Raw genomic sequence first — 17693 nt, forward strand, 5'->3', positions numbered from 1 at the left:
ATTTACTCTGTTTTTTGAGATTCTGTCTTTCTTATTGTATATTATTATCGTTTTGCAAATATTATTGTAATGCAAGTAGCTACTAATTAAGAATTTCTAATATAAAAATTATATTAAAGAATTATACGTCATATTTTATTTTTTATTGACTAAAAACTTACTTAAAGTAATAACATTAATATATGACTCTTTAAAAAAAAAACATTAACCGTTCAATTGTACGAGCTATAAAAACTTTACTATAGCTGAAAAGAAAACCATTTTATTGAAAAGAAAATAATTTTGATGAGAAACTTTTACATAATTGAACATGCAAAAGCGTTTTCATCACTGAAGTTTTGGTTGGGATAAAGATATTGGGTAGAGTATTGTGGAGGATAACTGTACATAATTACATGTCCATTGTCTCTCTCATTATTGTTTTTCCCTTCATCTTTTTTTCCTTGATCTCTTTTACCATCTTCTTTTACAATCTCCACATGCTTTCCTAATTTCTTTTTGATAAACTCAACAAGCTTTGAAGACTCCACAGATCCTTTAACAGTGACATGTGAGTTTTCCTTGTTCAATTCCACAGATTCAACACCTATTACACAATAATATGAATTCATCAATTATATGCTAAAAAATAAAAAAATACCTAGTCGTTAAAGTGAAAGAGTTAACTAAGAGGTTTAGGGTTCGATCTTTAAATTTAATAAAATACTAACAATAAAGATATTTAAGATTAGGTTCCATAGCAAAAAAACTAACAATATTAGTACTATGAATTATTAATATTGATTATATTAATATTATTAATTATTAATATTGATTTTTGCTAAAGTAATTAATATTAATAATATAAATTATTAACCGTTGAAAATAATTATAGCTATATATATATATATATACACATATATATATATATATATAATTGGTTCTTAATGTCCTCTATTTATTATCTGGATTTACTTCAAATAACTAGAGGAGATTGAGATCCTTATACAAGACTTAATTAATTCAAATAATTAGAGAAAATTAAAAGTTGGATGTTAAGATTTATTTTTCAATGAAAAAATTTATTTATCGATCAACCGTATCACACTATATTTATATTGATGGTTTATAACAATTTAACATTAAAAAATGTTACTCTGTTTAAGGGAAACATAGCAATGAATAAGAATATACCTTCCATTTTCTCAATTTTTCTCTTAACATCACTTTCACAGCCGTCACAATGAATATACATCTTGAGCACTATAGTTTTCAATTTAGTCTGCTTACAATAAAAAATAAACAAAAAATATAGAAATATTCATAAATATAACAGATGGGGAGAGTAATATTAAAAAAAAAACAAAAATTATAAAAATTGATTTATACATACCTGTTCCTTTTTTTCTGACTCTTTTTTCTGTTTGTTGTCAGACTTTGGTTTTGGTGAAATCAGCTCAACACTCTTGCTGTATTTCTTTTGAAGTCTTTCCAAAACTTTAGATGGATCTTTTATGTCTCCTTTCAGGTAGATCTTTTGATTTTCTCTATCAATCTTTATATGATTTATTCCTAGTCATTGTATACAACATCTTATAATTTAATTTAATAAATGAGAGAATAACACAAGCATTTATCCATGATGGAGGTTATTATAATGTAAACAAAATTAATATATTTATTTAATTACCTTCAAAATCTTTTAAGCACTTAGAAATTTGGTCGGAACAACCTTCACAGTGTATATTTGCTTTCAACACCACACCCCCCTTCTCTTCCTTCTTTTCATTGTTTTCTTCCTTATTGTTATTGTTGTTATTTTGATTATTGTTATGCTCCTTATTCTGTCAATAACAAATTATAGGAAATAGAAGATATAAAATACATAATTTAACTTGCTAATACAACTAGAAAAATCACTTTCATTCATTTAAAAGATTTAAAAAAATCTTATAAAACATATTATTTTTGAAAATTATAAAACACAAGATGAAGAGAACTAAGGTAACATATACTTCAATAAGAAAATGCAAAATTTAACCACAAAAAAAAATGCAAAAGAAAATAAAATGATAAAAAGACACTTAAAAAAAATGAGTTTGACATTTTATTTTTCTTACTTTCTTTCCCATAGTAGCTCTCCCTTAACTAGGATGTAATGTTGATATTCTCTAGAAATGAACTTATGTCTATATATACTAATTATTTTAGCAAGATAAGGTGTAAACATTTATTATTATATGACTTACATAGGAAATTATCAACATTTTAATGATAGAAAATTCACAATATTATTTCTACATAAATAAAGTTTAATGTTTAATGAACTAAAACAAATCTACAAGTACGTTTTGATATTCGTCATACATACATTGGTTAAATTTGGTCAATTTTTAAGGAAAATTCTAAGCAAATAATAATCACAAATAGATTTCCTAATATTTTGTGAAATTGAATTCTTTTCTAAATGAGGAAATAATATATTCAAGCTATTTCTAATACGTTGATTTATTTAAATCTAAAGTTATTTAAATTTGATCAAAAAAATAATATATTTAAAATTTAATATATTATAGTTCACAGAACACCAAAGTCTTTATGTAATACATAAGAAAATTAGTAGTTTACATAAGTAAAATCCTATAAATTATTATTTACTTTTTTGTAATAATTTTATTTTTTTAGTCACTAGAAAAATATTTAAAATACCAAAATAAATGTTTACATGAAATAATATCCGCCATTATCGTTAATAATTATTTTTATTCCTTTCCATTTGAGACTTTAAAAACACAGTTGATTATCTCTTATCGTGAACTTGTTTGGCGGTTTCTTTTCCTTCTTGTTCATCCATAAATTAATTAGTTATATTCTTTACCTTCTTGTTCATCCATAAATTAATTTGTTATAATATTCATCAAAGAAATTAATTTATTATAATTTATTTCCTGTAAAGGCTGTAACGAAATTATGTAACTGTAACATGTTTTTATGTTAGGATATACAATACTACATACAATAATAAAACCGCTTAACCATTGAATTTTGTCTTGTCAAAAAAATCATTGGATTCAAAAAAAAAAAAAAAAAGATCGTAAAAAATACTATAGACTCAAACTATTACTAACCACTGACATTTTTGTTTTTGGAACCGGGTATTGTTGAGTTTTTGTAATGAAAGTTTTCTTTGGTTTTGACGTCATCTCCTTATAAAGCACGTTTTGCCTTATAACATTTTTTATTTTAATTTTCTATTTTCTTTTGTTAAATTTACTTATTAAAAATGACATAAGAGACTTTCTTAAATGAAAGATCCAAATTTTTATAAATAATTAAAATGTCAAAAATCGTTTTAATAATTTCAAGAAATACATTTTTATTAATATGCTATTCATATTTTTTTATAATGAGAAATTATCTCCTCTACATTGAAAATTGGTGAAGTGAATGGTTAATATTATAAACACTCATGATTTGTCATATATATACATATATATAATATCAATTATTTATTTGTTGATATTATTTACTTTATTATGTAAAGTAACTTTATCACTTTAGAAGAGACAAATCATTATAACGATGATTCATTTCATGAGTCTCTCATCAAAGAAAATGAACACCACTTCAACTATCAACACAAGAAGAGTATGCTATCAAAATTACAATATATTTTTTTGACCTAAAATGATATTTTTTTCCTTCAAACTGATAGAAAAACATTACAATTCAAAATTGCTAAAACTGAAAAATGATGAATTTGCAAACAAACTTACAACATCCAAGTTAATAGCGTATAAGACAAAATGTCTATAAATGTGACAAAGCTTACAAAACTAACAAAACTGAGTTGTTCGAAGTACTTATGTCTCCAAAGTTGTAATATTGATAACGCCTAAATTATTGATTGAATTTACACTTAATTGAAAGTTGTCAATCTAAAACAAAGAACATCACAATATGACGCGCACAACGACGACAAAAACAAAAAAAGAAAGAAAAAATAAATGTGTGAAAATAACTTAATCAAATAAAAGAGAACAAAAAACAATTAAGAGGGGGTGATTTTGGATTAAAAATTGACCCTAAATCATTCATCTCTTTGGTGAAAAAAAACGAGGATCTAATAAAAAAGAGGAGAAAAAACGGATAGAGGAGGAGGTGACTAAGTTAAGTAGATGAAAATTACAATATTGTTTATTCAAAATTTGGTCTTTTATTTTATTTAAGGACTCAACCGTAATATATACTTTGTTTATTTTTTAGTTTAAATAAAAAAACTGCATAGCAAAAATTGTAAAAAAAAAAAAAAAAAAAAAAAAAAAAAAAAAAAAAAAAAAAGAAAGAAACAACACAAGTGAAACATAATTGTCATGTACATAATTGATCTCTAAAGTAAAACACCACATGATGTATTAACGAGAAAGTAATATAATTAAATAAAAAGAGATTTGTAGTTTCAATGAAAAATTACACAAGTATCGTCTAACATTAAATTTCTACTGGAGTTGTTAATATAGAAATTAAAGAATCGAGCCAAATATTTGTATGTGATAAATATAAAAACAACGAACAAAAATGTATCGATCTTACATTTTTATTTATTTTTCTTTCAATTTCAAATACTATTATAAAACACATGTCAAATATTTTCTGGTGATAAAATAAAAAATTACGCGATAAATATTTGTAAATAATACATAAAAAACAATTGAAAAATATTTGTCAGTAATTGATATAAAAAATAACGAGACAAATATTTACCACTAATACATAAAAAACAAAGGAAAAATATTTATCATTGATAAATAATAAAAAAAAGCCAAATATTTGTCATTGACATAAGCAATATTTTAGATAAATATTTTTCACTAGTACACGAAAATATATTGTCAATGATAAATATAAAATTATGGAATAAATATTTGCCACTAATACATTAAAAATATAGGACAAATGTTTATTATTGATAAATATTAAAAAAAAGTATAGGATAATTCTTTATCATTACTAAATATTAAAAATAATAAATAAATATTTATCATTGATGAATAAAATAAAAAAATTTGTTTAAAACCTTGAACGTCACACATGTAAAATATCGATGATGTGTCACCTATACAATAACTCGAGTTTCTTGCTAGTTAAATAATAAAAACACAAAATATTTACATAAAGTAAACAAAATCTAAATATTAATTATTCATTTGCTCTTTTATGTCGGTGTAATTTATATCGACCATCTTTTTATCTTTGACATATTTTTTGTTTTGAATAGATTCAAAATTTTGTTTTTTTCCGTCTTCCAAAGTAAAACTTATTTATTAGATAAACACTCTCATATTTTAGAGTTTTTTTTAGCATGCTACCCAACATATAACTAATGTCACATCATATCATTTTTTATATTTAATCATATTTTAAGTAAATTTAAATTTAAAATTAATTTTATCTAAAAGTAACACAATCAAAACACAAATATATAATGTGAAAACTCCAAAAGTATGACCATTGTCTAACAACAATCAAATAATAACACCATGTACAAAAATTTATAACACAAATTTCTCTCATATACCTCTATCCACAATATACTCACACCCATACATCTCACAAGACACTAAAAAAAAGTATAATAGAAAGAAAAAAAAAAGTCATATACAAATTTAAAGTACGTATGACGAGTACAACTTGTAATGAAGAACCAATGTCCATATATTGTTTCATATATTGTTTTGGTCTCTCTTCCTTTACAATACTAAGTAATGTGAGTTTTTTCAAGATTAATTCTTTAATTTCAAACAAATTCAACAACAATATCTATATTGATTAAAATTAAGGTATCTTTAGCTTCCATTGTTAACCCCGACAATCATAGTTTAAAAGCAATATCATATTTCATCAGAGTGTGAGTCTACTTCATTTGCAAAAATTTCCACTTAAAGTTTAACTACTCCAATAACTTCTACAAGTCGAAAACTATTGACATAATTTCACAGCAGACCTTGCATAAATGTCAATCATTGTCCATATGCTATTCAACACATTTGTGTAATCCCAACAACATCATTGACATGAATTTTTCAAAAGTCAAAATTGACTAATCCATTTTCTCTATGTCAAACTTTATAGAGAAACTTGACATTGCACCTGTATACACACTTTAACCATGCATCGAGTAGATTCTCAACAAAGAGAGGTGAGCCACAAATGACCACTTATAAGTATCAAGTCTTTTATAGCCAGAACGTCTCCAAACAACACTTTCATATTTTCATCCTTATTTTCTTGGTGCAACTACAAAGCACATGAATTCAATTTCCCTACCAAAAATTAAAGATTTGATACTAGATGTTGGAAGTAGACAAATTAAAGAGAACACAATTATACACACAAAAATTAAAGTGAAAACTCCAAAACTGCAAAAAAAAAAAAAAAACCAACAAAAAAAAAAAAAAAAAGCCACGATAAATGTCTAATAGAAACCATGAATAACATTATGTTAAAATTTTTATAACACATAAACTTATGTGAAATATCCTCAACCTCAAATAACACACATCTTCCAAAACAAATAACTGAACTACAACACACAAAACTCTAAGATAAGAGGATAATGGTGTGTTTGACTGAAGGTAGATGGAGGGAGGGGTGAAGGAGATTTTTTAAATATATTTTTGGCCCCCTGTAAATATAACAGATTTCAGTTTTAATTCCTGAAAAATATTTGTTTGAATTTCATCCATGCAATATCCAAAAACTTTATTTTTAGTTGACTTAATTGCACTTTTGGTCCCCCTATTATAGGTGAAAATTGAAAGTAGTCCCCCTATTATAGGTGAAAATTGAAAGTAGTCCCCCCATTTTGTTTGTCCCCAGTTTTAGTCCCCCAAACAGAATTTGAGTCCAAATCATGATGAGTTGTCATTTTTTAATGACATGTCAATAAAAGGGTGACGTGGCAGATGCTTATGTGGAATAAACTCATTATTATATTATTTCTGATTAAAAAATATAATTTATATTTTTAAAAACCATTATTATAATTGTGATAATATTTTTAAAAATACAATTTAATTATTAAAATTAAATTAAAAAAAAACACCTAAAATCATGAACCCTAAACAAATCAAAATAAAAAACATTCACTCATGAACCCTAAAATCAATCTAGCTTCCAAATCTCCACCTCTGAACAATCAATTTAGCTTCTTGCAACTCCAAATTAGAGTAACAGACCCATCAAAAATAGTCGGGGATGATTTCGTAGTCGGGGATGATTTTCCCCTTACGGATGTTGATGTAGGCTTCGCCGTTGAGGTTACGGAGAGTGGCGGTTTTGATGAAAAGGTTACCTTCGCCGTTGAGGATGGTGAGGTTGGAAAGAAGGTTGGTGAAGAAGGTTCTAGACCATTCTAGACAGTTGTTTTCGGACCAATGCCAGTTGTGGACATTGGTGCCGTCAGGTCTTTCTTCGACGATCCACCGTTTATCTCCCTCGCCGTATTTCGCCATCCAACGGTGATTTAGAGGATTGGTGAATGTGTGTTTGAGAGGAGAGAAAGAGAAGGGTTGGATTTAAGAAAGAAAGAAGGGGGCGGGCGTGCGAGCGTGGAAAGATCTAGAGAGAAGAAATCAATGATGGAGTTATATGATGTCGTTGGTGATGAAGTGAAAGTTGAGGTGTCTGAAATTGCAAGGGCGAAAAGAGTGGGTAAGTTGAGAGCTTTGTTGATGAAATTGTTGAGGAGGAAGTTGAGCGCAATGTTGAGGGGGAAGATGGAGGCCATGTTGATCGTGTTGTTAAGGAGGAAGAAATTCAGAATGATTTTAGGGTTCATGAGTAAATGTTTTTGATTTTGATTTGTTTAGGGTTCATGATTTTAAGTGTTTTTTCTTTTAACTTAATTTTAATAATTAAATTGTATTTTTAAAAATATTGTCACAATTATAATAATATTTTAAAAATATAAATTATATTTTTTAATCATAAATAACAAAATAATGAGTTTATTCCACATAAGCGTCTGCCACGTCACCCTTTTATTGACATGTCATTAAAAAAATGACAACTCATCATGATTTGGACTCAAATTCTGTTTGGGGGACTAAAACTAGGGACAAACAAAATGGGGGACTACTTTCAATTTTCACCTATAATAGGGGGATCAAAAGTGCAATTAAGCCTTTTTAGTTCTTAATGTCAAACATACGTTACAAAAACGTGAGCAAACAAATAGAGGAAAACGTGGAATAAAAATTTAAATAATTATTCTAAACAAATTTAATCAAAAAAATATTTAAATAACACATAAAAATAATTTGTATATTTATTTCTAATAAAATAAATATACAAACTCCAATGAAAATACAAATTTAAATAATTATTTCAAACAAATTCCAATGGGAATACAAATTTAAATAATTATTCTAAACAAATTTAACATAAACAATATTTAAATAACAAATAAATATAATTTGTTTACTTATTTCTAATAAAATAAGTATACAAACTCCAATGAGAATACAAATTTAAATAATTATTCTAAACAAATTGAACCAAAATAATATTTAAATAATAAATAAAAATAAATATACGAATTATTATAATATTTAAATTAATATTTCCATTGGAGTGCTACGATTGATCCACGTTTTCTTCTATTTATCGTCTCACGTTTTTGTAACGTCCATTTGACATTAAGGACCAAAAATAAATTTTTTGGATATTGCCAGAATGAAATCCAAATAGATGTATTTAGGGACTAAAACTGAAAACTATTATATTTACGGAGACCAAAAACATATTTAAATGTTTGATCCACGTTTCCCTTTGTCAATTAACGTTTTTTGTAAATTTCACTTGACGTTAAAGACCAAAAGTAAAATTTTCTAATATTACAAAGATGAAATCCAAATCAAATATTTTAAATGACTAAAATTAAAAGATGTTATATTTACAGGGACCAAAAACATATTTATTTATTTTTTTTAAATAAAATGTGTTTGATTGAATTTTTAGGACGAAAAGATAGGGGAGGGAACCAAAATCCCTCGTATAACACATTTTGTTCTCCCTCAATTTTAGGGAGAGTTGGAACGGAAGCAAGATAACTAAAATAACATAAAAATCATTTAAATTTTTTTTTTTTAACTTAATCAAACACAAAACCATTAAAAATTCTTCCCCTCCTATTTTTTGAATCAAACATGCGTTATCTATTTTTCATGGGTATCTAAAAATTAACCTTTATTATATTATTATTCTCAAGAATTGAGAATTTGACCTTGAACACACTCTCGATTTGATTGATAGCATTACTAAGTATATGCATGGTTTTATGTTTGGTTGGGGGTAGATGGAGGGGAGAAAGTTAAAATCTCTTTTAGAGCTCTCTTTGCTCTCCTTCTATTTTAGAGTGATCTAGAGAGGAAGAGAGAAACTCAATATAAATAAATAAATTTATTTAAAATTTTTCTTTCTCTTGAACCAAACACAAAACCATAAAAACATATCATCTCTTCTGATTTGAACCAAACACATCTCTAGTATCTATGCTCCCTTTCCCTTTATTAAAATCCCTCTTCTCATCCCTTCCGTTGAGCCAAATACACCATAACATGCGTTTATAGGGGTGTTCAATGATTTGATTGAGGTAAGAAGATGTTTGAATCTTAGTTGTGAAATTCCTTCTAAATGTTAAAATTGACTCCAATCGAAGATATGTTCTCTAGCTTTTGCGTTGGGTTTAAATCAATTCTCATACAACAATAAGCAACTTCTTATATTTGCCCTCTTTAAAAGGAATAAGGTGTCCTTCCTCAAGTCTCTCAGATTGTGTCGACCTCCCTTCCTTCCATTCTTATTCATGTACTCTTGATGTTGTAAAAGAGTAATCTTGAAGATTAAAGAAGAGAAGACTCAAAAGTCCAAAGTCTCGTGCCTTTTGTTTGTTTTGGGTACATCTCCTTACTCTTTTTATGACACAATCCCCTTCTTATTGAAAAAAGAAAAAACAGTGGAATTGTGGAACCCTTTATCCTTAGCCTTGTTTTAACTAATCATGTAGATGTGTTCATTTAACAAAGAATATATATATTATCTTTCTTTTAATAAAATATCATAAAGCAAAAACATTAGAGGTAAAGAACAATAAATAAAAATTCATTTTGGTAGTTCATACATCAAAAATCAATTCCAAATTAAACTATTCAAACAACATCTTTGATATAAATCACTTTCGTTAGGAAGGTATCCAAACATAAACTAAAATTAATCCTACCAAAATCAATTTTTATTACCGTAAACACATACTAAAAATTGTACAATTGTTAAAAATTTTCAATTCTAAACTTCTTTTCACAATATATCATAAAATATTTTATTTTTTATGATCTAGTCTAATATTTTTTTTTTGAGTATTCTCGATAGAAGTGTTAAGTGTAGAGGTGTGTAAAACGGATACCTAATCCTTATACGACGGACTGAGTTGAATAGTTAAATTTTATCGTATCAAATTAAAAATATGTATTAAATATGAATTATAAAATTAGTGTTTAAGTTTGACCTTAGTATGGTTACAAATTTTTATATACAGATTCATATATTTTATTTATAATTACAGTCGCTTTATAAAAAAAAGACATAATTTTCTACTATTTAAATTTTTAATCAACTAAATTTATATCAAAATAAAAATATAATTATGCATAAACATTGCAGGGTTGACCACTCTAATTATGCTTGTAACAATTCCAAAGGTACAATGTCTCCTTCTATCAATGAGCTAGTTTAAGGTTCATAAGTTCTTTGAAGTATCTTGTCATGCCCCTACTGTTCCAAGGATAACTAGAGCAGTAAAAAAAGTCCCCAACTATAATGTCTCTTTAATTTTTTATTTATTAAATCTCTATTATTAGGCCTCCTATTAAAATATTTTTTTTTTAAAATTTCGACCCATTATTTCATGGGGCTTAAGAGAGGGGGCAATATTTTGTTAATTTTGAGATTTTTTTTGAAAAAAAATTTATCAAAAAATAAAAAAAATTTATAGAAAAAAATATCGGAAACTTCTTATCGAAAAAAAATCGGACATTTTTTATCGAAAAAAATTGGAAATTTTTTATCGAAAAAAATTGGAAATTTTTTTATCGAAAAAAAAATCGGAAATTGTTTATCAAAAAAAAAATTGGACATTTTTTATCGAAAAAATAGACATTTTTTATCGAAAAATATCGGAAACTTTTATAGAAAAAAATCAAAAAAAATTTATCGGTGAAAAAATTGAAAAACTTTATTTCTCAAAAAAGTTATTTTTTTAAAAAAATTAGCCTATAGGCCTCCTAAGCCCACAAAATTTTAGGGGCCTTGTTTTTGGGGGCTTTTTAAATTATTAATTTTTTTGACCCCTCTAAAATGTGGACCGAAGCCAATAATTAGAGAGTTTGTCGAATTGACGGCTCTAAAGATAACACAAGTTGATTAGATTGCTTCTTCACCTTTTTGGAACAAGTGCAACACTGGTTCTTTGTTTGTGGTTCAAGTCTTCGCTGATTCCTCCACTGTTACTTGACAACTTCAAAATAGATGGTATTTGAAAATTATTAGAGACTTTCGTTTTAAAGTTACCCATGTTTTAAAAAAAGATAATATTTGTCTCAATAGATCGGCTAATGAAGAGTTTGTTATCAATGAGTTGATTTGATGAAAATTCATGTCAAATTATATTAGAGAAGATTTTTACTGCAATGGAATTGGACTTTCTAAGTTTCGTTTTCATTGATTTCTAGATAGGTTTGGTGTTGTCCCTAATCTTTTATTTATTTTCTACAATATTTTTTGATGTACTTCAAATCATTATTGATTTTCTAATGTACTATAACATAATTGAGATTTTTTGGGATTATTGCGATGCATTAACAATTCTAATTTTTGCTTCAAATAAATAAATAAATTGATTTAATTACAATTTTAGTCTTCTTATTTTTACTAATTTACGAAATTGGTCTCTCTATTTTAAAAGTCGACAATTTTGACCGATCATTTTAATTTTTTAACTAAAAATTAATGAGATAAGATGTTTTAAATAACAAAATATAAAAATACTAGAATGATTAATACCAATGAAATTGAAATAAAACGCCGTGAAAACTTAGATTTTCACTTCGGAATTTTTTTTCATATTTTTTATTTAATTAATGACAAATAAATAATTAATAGATCTAGATGATTTTATATAATTGTATGTCACGTCATTAAAAATATATCAAATCGTCATTATTTAATTCAAAAATCTAAGAGATTGACTAAAACTATCGACTTTTAAAATAGAACAATTAATTTCATAAATTGGTAATAACATAAAGACTAAAACTACAAATAAAATAAAAATCAGTTTTTAATAGATAAAATAATAAACAAAATTTGTAATTAACCGTAAGATTTTAAATTCAAATTCGTAACATAATACCATCTTAATAATTTTAATATTTGTTATTTCAAATAGCCATTATGATTTCATTTGAATAAAAGAATATTATAATATGAGAGATTGATATAAGCCAACTCCATTATGCTGTAGCCCCTATGGTAGTTGCATTAATCCATTTGCTGTATAAAAAATAATTTTAGAGTCATCCACAAAAGGTGAAACATTACAGCCAGCCTTGCACACCATACATGGTCCCCCATCTCATTTTCAACGTTCCAATTATCATCCGTCCGATTGAAAGCTAAATCCAACGGTCAAAAACCATCCACGATCCCAGACACCAACCTTTGATTAACCAGATTCCACATGGTTCATATTTATCCACGATCACCCCTTCTAATCCGTCAGATTCAAAACAATCCAACGGCTTTAACTCTGCTTAGAATCTCAACATGGTAGCGGGAACAACAACAACTTGAAGAATGAAAAAGAAAGATAGAAGCTTTAAGCTGGCTTAGATTTGGAAGAAGAAGATGGAAGGAATAGCAACTGGGTCACGTGAAAGGAATAGTGGGGTTGGTGTTTCTCACTAAAAACAAAACTTGAGTTCTTAGTATTTTCAATGATGACTTGTTTTTCTTTTCTGGGACTTTGAATTTTGTACTAAAGTTTAAATTTTTATGCTTTTAATGAAAATGGGTCATGCAAGTTTTTTCGTGTTTTTACAGATTATTCATGAATCATGAGTGGCTTATTTATTTATTAATTTTTTTTTTCTGGGTCTTTGAATTTTGGTTTAAAATTTGAATTTTTATGCTTTCAACGAAAATGGGTCATGCAAGTTTTAGTCTTTTTGATAGATTATTCATGAATCAAGAGTTGCTTTTTTTTTTTTTTCATTCATTGCTTGATTTAACTTAACTTTGTTTTTGTTTGGAAGTGTTTGTAAGGTCTATGATCTAGTTTGATTTTGATGTTTGACTGTTGATGCATGTACTGCTGCTTTTTTATTGAGTACTTGAACTGATGTTTGTATTAATATGTTGTTTAGGAGGGGAATTTTGTGCTTTCTGTAGTTTCTATTTCTAGTTTTTAATGAGTCTGTGGATTTGAATCTATAGGTACTAGATGAGAATTTAGAAGTTTGTCAGTGGTGTAGGCCAGGTAGAATTGGCACTGAATAGAACTGTGATTGTAATTTGCAGTTTGAAAAATGATTAGTAACTGTTGTTTATTCTCCGATCATGATACATTTCATTGCTAATTTTGGAAGACATCTTGGTTATGTTGATATAAATCTAAACCTGTTTGCAATGTTTTAATAACCGAATCAAACATTGAACTAGTGAGATCTCCCTATCTTGGTTCAACTGGTTTAAACCACTCGAACCAAGATGAAACAGTGATTGAGCCAGTCAAATAACTGAATTATATGTAGTGCTAGTTCACAGATCAACTGGTTGAGCTGGCCAGTTTGGTTTTTAAAATATTTGTTTGTCATTCTAGTTTATGTGGATGGGGGGTGCCATTTTTGTTGTTGTTTTTGTTTTGAGGGTTCAGGTGTGTGCCATTTTAAATTATCTTTGTGAGAAATTGATCTTGATAGGCTTTAATTGTGTTTGTATAATTGTAAATTTAACTTGTATAAGTCCTATGTTCTGCAGTCTAAACCCTTAAAGAACCTAAATGGTCAAATCTGTCAAATATGTGGTGATACCATTGGATTAACTACCACCGGCAATGTCTTCGTTGCGTGCCACGAGTGTGCGTTCCCACTTTGTAATCCTTGTTATGAATACGAACGAAAAAATGTGAGCCAATCATGTCCGCAATGCAAGACTAGATACAAAAGTCACAAAGGTTAGCTTGTGCACACATGTTATTTTAGTTTTCGTTTGTACCTCTCATCAGAATTTTCAATGAACAAGATGAATATGGATTTCAGAGGGTACTCGAGTAAAGGGAGATGATGATGAAGATGATCTACGGAATGAGGTCAAGTATGGTTCTAAGACTGGATGGCAATGGGAAGAAGATGCTGATCTCTCTTCATCTTCTGGACATGATTCTCAACAAAATCTCCGTCTCGCAAATGGACAGCTGGTAATTTAATGAAACTGATTTTTGGAATCTCAAATTCGGTAAATAATTCACAAGTGTACCTTAGAAAATGTGTAAACTTATAAATTTCCAATTTGTCAAACATACGTCGACTCGGTTAAACTTGGGCAAACTTGAGTGAAGTTTGAAAATTATGAAAATGTTAGGGATCTTAATCTACTTCACTTTTAATGTTGTGATTTGCTATCTATACCAATGTACATATTATTTAAAGTATGCAATTATGAATTTATTAAAACTTGTTCAACTGTCTTCAACTTTGAGCTGTGATGTGAAAGGGAACAAACAACTATTAAAAGATGTTAAGATAAACTTTTGTTTTCTTCTTAATTGCTTTAATTAATATTATCTATGTTCCATATAGGCCATAGGGAATATATTTCATGAAATAATATATGCCATATAATTATCAATTCTAGATAGGCCTAGCGCCAGACCCCGGAAATGCTATAGCAGTGTAGGGCACAGCAGGACAACTTCTATTCTTACATATTTTATACAGGTTAGATAATTTAATACTAAAAACTAATAAATGCTGAAAAATTAAATCAAATTACTCAAAATTCATAAAATATTAATAATTTGCAATTAAAAAGTCATCCTTATTTAGTAAAACATACTAGTTAATACCAACAAAGTCAGAAAACCAAAGAAGTTTAAAGCTCTAAGGCTGAAATGAAAGTAATTAAACATTAAAATTCAAATTAAAGATTTTTTAAATAGGAACCTTAATGCAATGTCCACTTTTTAATGGTATTTTTGGGTTTTGGGGTATCTCTCATAGCGCAATCCTATAGCATGCAGCATATGCGATAGCAGGTGCAGTTTTCGCAGCCATTATGGCTGCATCTTCATATTGGTGTGCTATTCCTGCAGAATAGTGGCCACTGGCTGCTTCGCACCGCATAGTCGCTATCTTCACTGACAGTTTGTTGTTACTAGATGATCGTTTTCTCATATTTAGTGCTTTATTTTGCGAAAATATACATTATTGGCTAATTGTCTCTTTTTATGGTCAGATATCTAGTGAGATTCCATGTGCTACTTCTGATACTCAATCTGTGCAAACTACATCAGGTCCTTTGGGTCAATCCGAAAATGTTCACTCACATCCCTACGTTGATCCAAAGCAACCAGGTAAGGAATTAGCTTCAAATGATTATAGCATATCACATTTCATGGTTAGTAATATATTTCAGATTGAAGGCGTCTAGTATCCGACACAACACAAACATGTGGTTACATTCAATAACTTCATTTTTTCATATTATTACAGTTGTCACTTGTCAGTATTGTGTTCGGTGTCTGTGTTAGTGTTTTGTAGGTACTCAAAGAAATAATTATTATGGCAATCTTGATTGGCCTAGATAATTTACCGGGGTTTGAACTTCTTAGTGACTTTGGCATAATCTAGGTCTTGAGAGTGACGAGGAGATCCGACGAGTACCTGAGATGGGAGGTGAATCTGCCGGAACCTCAGCTTCTCGTCCAGGCAATGGTTCAACTGCTGGTCCTGAACGCGCTCAGGGGGCCGTAGAGGGTCAAAAGAAGAGAGGGAGAAGCCCAGCTGACAAAGAAAGCAAACGGCTTAAGAGGTATGTATGTAAACTTGATTACATAATCCATAAACTATTAACACTATTGTCAAATAGTGGCTATACCATTACCAACACTATAATAGAATTTGAACAAATCGTTTTAGTTCTGCGATAAGCTATTTAGTACAAAGTGTTGTGAAAGAGCAGCTAAACTCTTTTGACCTTTTTTTTCCCTAAGATTGATTCATTGCATTTTTGTAATTTGTTTGTTTCATTGGTGATGTGTAAAAATGGTAATAGGCTACTGAGGAACAGAGTTTCAGCTCAGCAAGCAAGGGAGAGGAAAAAGGCATACTTGAGTGACTTGGAATCAAAAGTCAATGACTTAGAGAAGAAGAATTCAGAGCTTAAAGAAAAGCTTTCAACTTTGCAGAATGAGAATCAAATGCTGAGACAAGTATGTCAATTTTGCACATTCAATTTACATCACCGCCCTTCGTCACCATGCTAGATATTTTATGATGTTATTGTTCTTTAGATAGGATGCGTGAGCTTGTTTGCTTTTGATAAATAAATTTAAGATAAAATCATGATTAGCTCTTATTTATTGTTGACTAGAGTTCTCCAAAACATTGCTTTAGAAAGGAATATAGAGAAGAGATTAATTTTGACGTACTGTTAGTATAAAACTTTTTACTTTGTCTACCAATCGTCATATGCATGATTTTTATGATAGGCACAATTTAAGTCTAATATAAATAATGAACCAATGATTATATGATTATTTGACATTGTAAAAATAACTTATGCTGAAGGTGCGTAACAATTAAATGCCATCAATAACAATTTAGATAGATTATTTTTTTCTTCTGAAGTTTAAATAGAAATATTTTTACATGGTTAAGGGAGTGAAATGAATCCAAAATTTTAGTGTGCCTATACCGGACCATATTAATGATCCTTTTATGCCTAATGTGAATAATCTAATTATTAAATTGTATGTGATTGATGTTTTGCAGATATTGAAGAACACAACAGCAAGTAGGAGAGGGAACAACAGTGGTACCAACAATGCTGATTGAGCTCAATGGCAATAACGACATTCAAAACATAGGGTAAATTAAAAAGAAAGAATAAAAAAATGTTAAAAATTAGTTTTGATGATTTTTTCTAGGTGTGAATTTGGAAAATCATGAAGGATCAATGCATTACATGCTTTATCCTTAAAATAGTGTTTTTCGATCTATGAAGCATAATCATAGACACAAACATAACATTGACCGACAATGCCAATAATTTAAGACAATATTAGTTATTGAATTAAATTACGTGTGTCAAACATCGGTCATGCCTTCGATATGAAGTGTCAATGCAACATAAGTTTGATGACCACTTTCTCTATTCAAATTAGGGTATTGTGGATGTGAGTTGTTGGAACGATATGGCACTTAACCATTTGATTAGGAGATAAAAGGGTAGTTAATGTACCACCTATTAAGTATTTTTATTATACTAATGCATTTGTTGATTGGTTTTAAACTCTTGTAGATTATGCATGATTACAATAACTTTGTGGACAAAGAAATGAAGTTGTTCAACTTGATTAATCCTAAGCTCATCATTAC

At 28.1% G+C, this 17693-nt stretch overlaps 2 protein-coding genes across 2 annotated transcripts; one reads left to right on the top strand and one right to left on the bottom strand.

The window, feature by feature from the left end:
• Positions 1-296: 296 nt before the first annotated feature.
• Positions 297-3182, bottom strand: LOC101498914 (heavy metal-associated isoprenylated plant protein 8). The gene is made up of 5 exons (XM_073368758.1): positions 3108-3182; positions 1670-1823; positions 1373-1551; positions 1174-1261; positions 297-586 (listed from the first exon to the last, which is right to left on the bottom strand). The coding sequence occupies exons 1-5, from the start codon at positions 3180-3182 to the stop codon at positions 297-299; spliced, it is 786 nt and encodes a 261-aa protein (XP_073224859.1).
• A 9641-nt stretch (positions 3183-12823) lies between these two features.
• On the top strand, positions 12824-17460 carry LOC101493489 (transcription factor HY5). The gene is made up of 7 exons (XM_004513345.4): positions 12824-12984; positions 14074-14269; positions 14355-14512; positions 15550-15667; positions 15945-16125; positions 16369-16525; positions 17088-17460. Exons 1-7 carry the CDS (start codon positions 12943-12945, stop codon positions 17148-17150), a joined length of 915 nt encoding a protein of 304 aa, XP_004513402.1. The 5' UTR covers positions 12824-12942; the 3' UTR covers positions 17151-17460.
• The last annotated feature ends 233 nt before the right edge of the window (positions 17461-17693 follow it).

This window comes from Cicer arietinum, chromosome 5, assembly GCF_000331145.2.
Source record: "Cicer arietinum cultivar CDC Frontier isolate Library 1 chromosome 5, Cicar.CDCFrontier_v2.0, whole genome shotgun sequence".
NCBI classification, from domain to species: Eukaryota; Viridiplantae; Streptophyta; class Magnoliopsida; order Fabales; family Fabaceae; genus Cicer; species Cicer arietinum.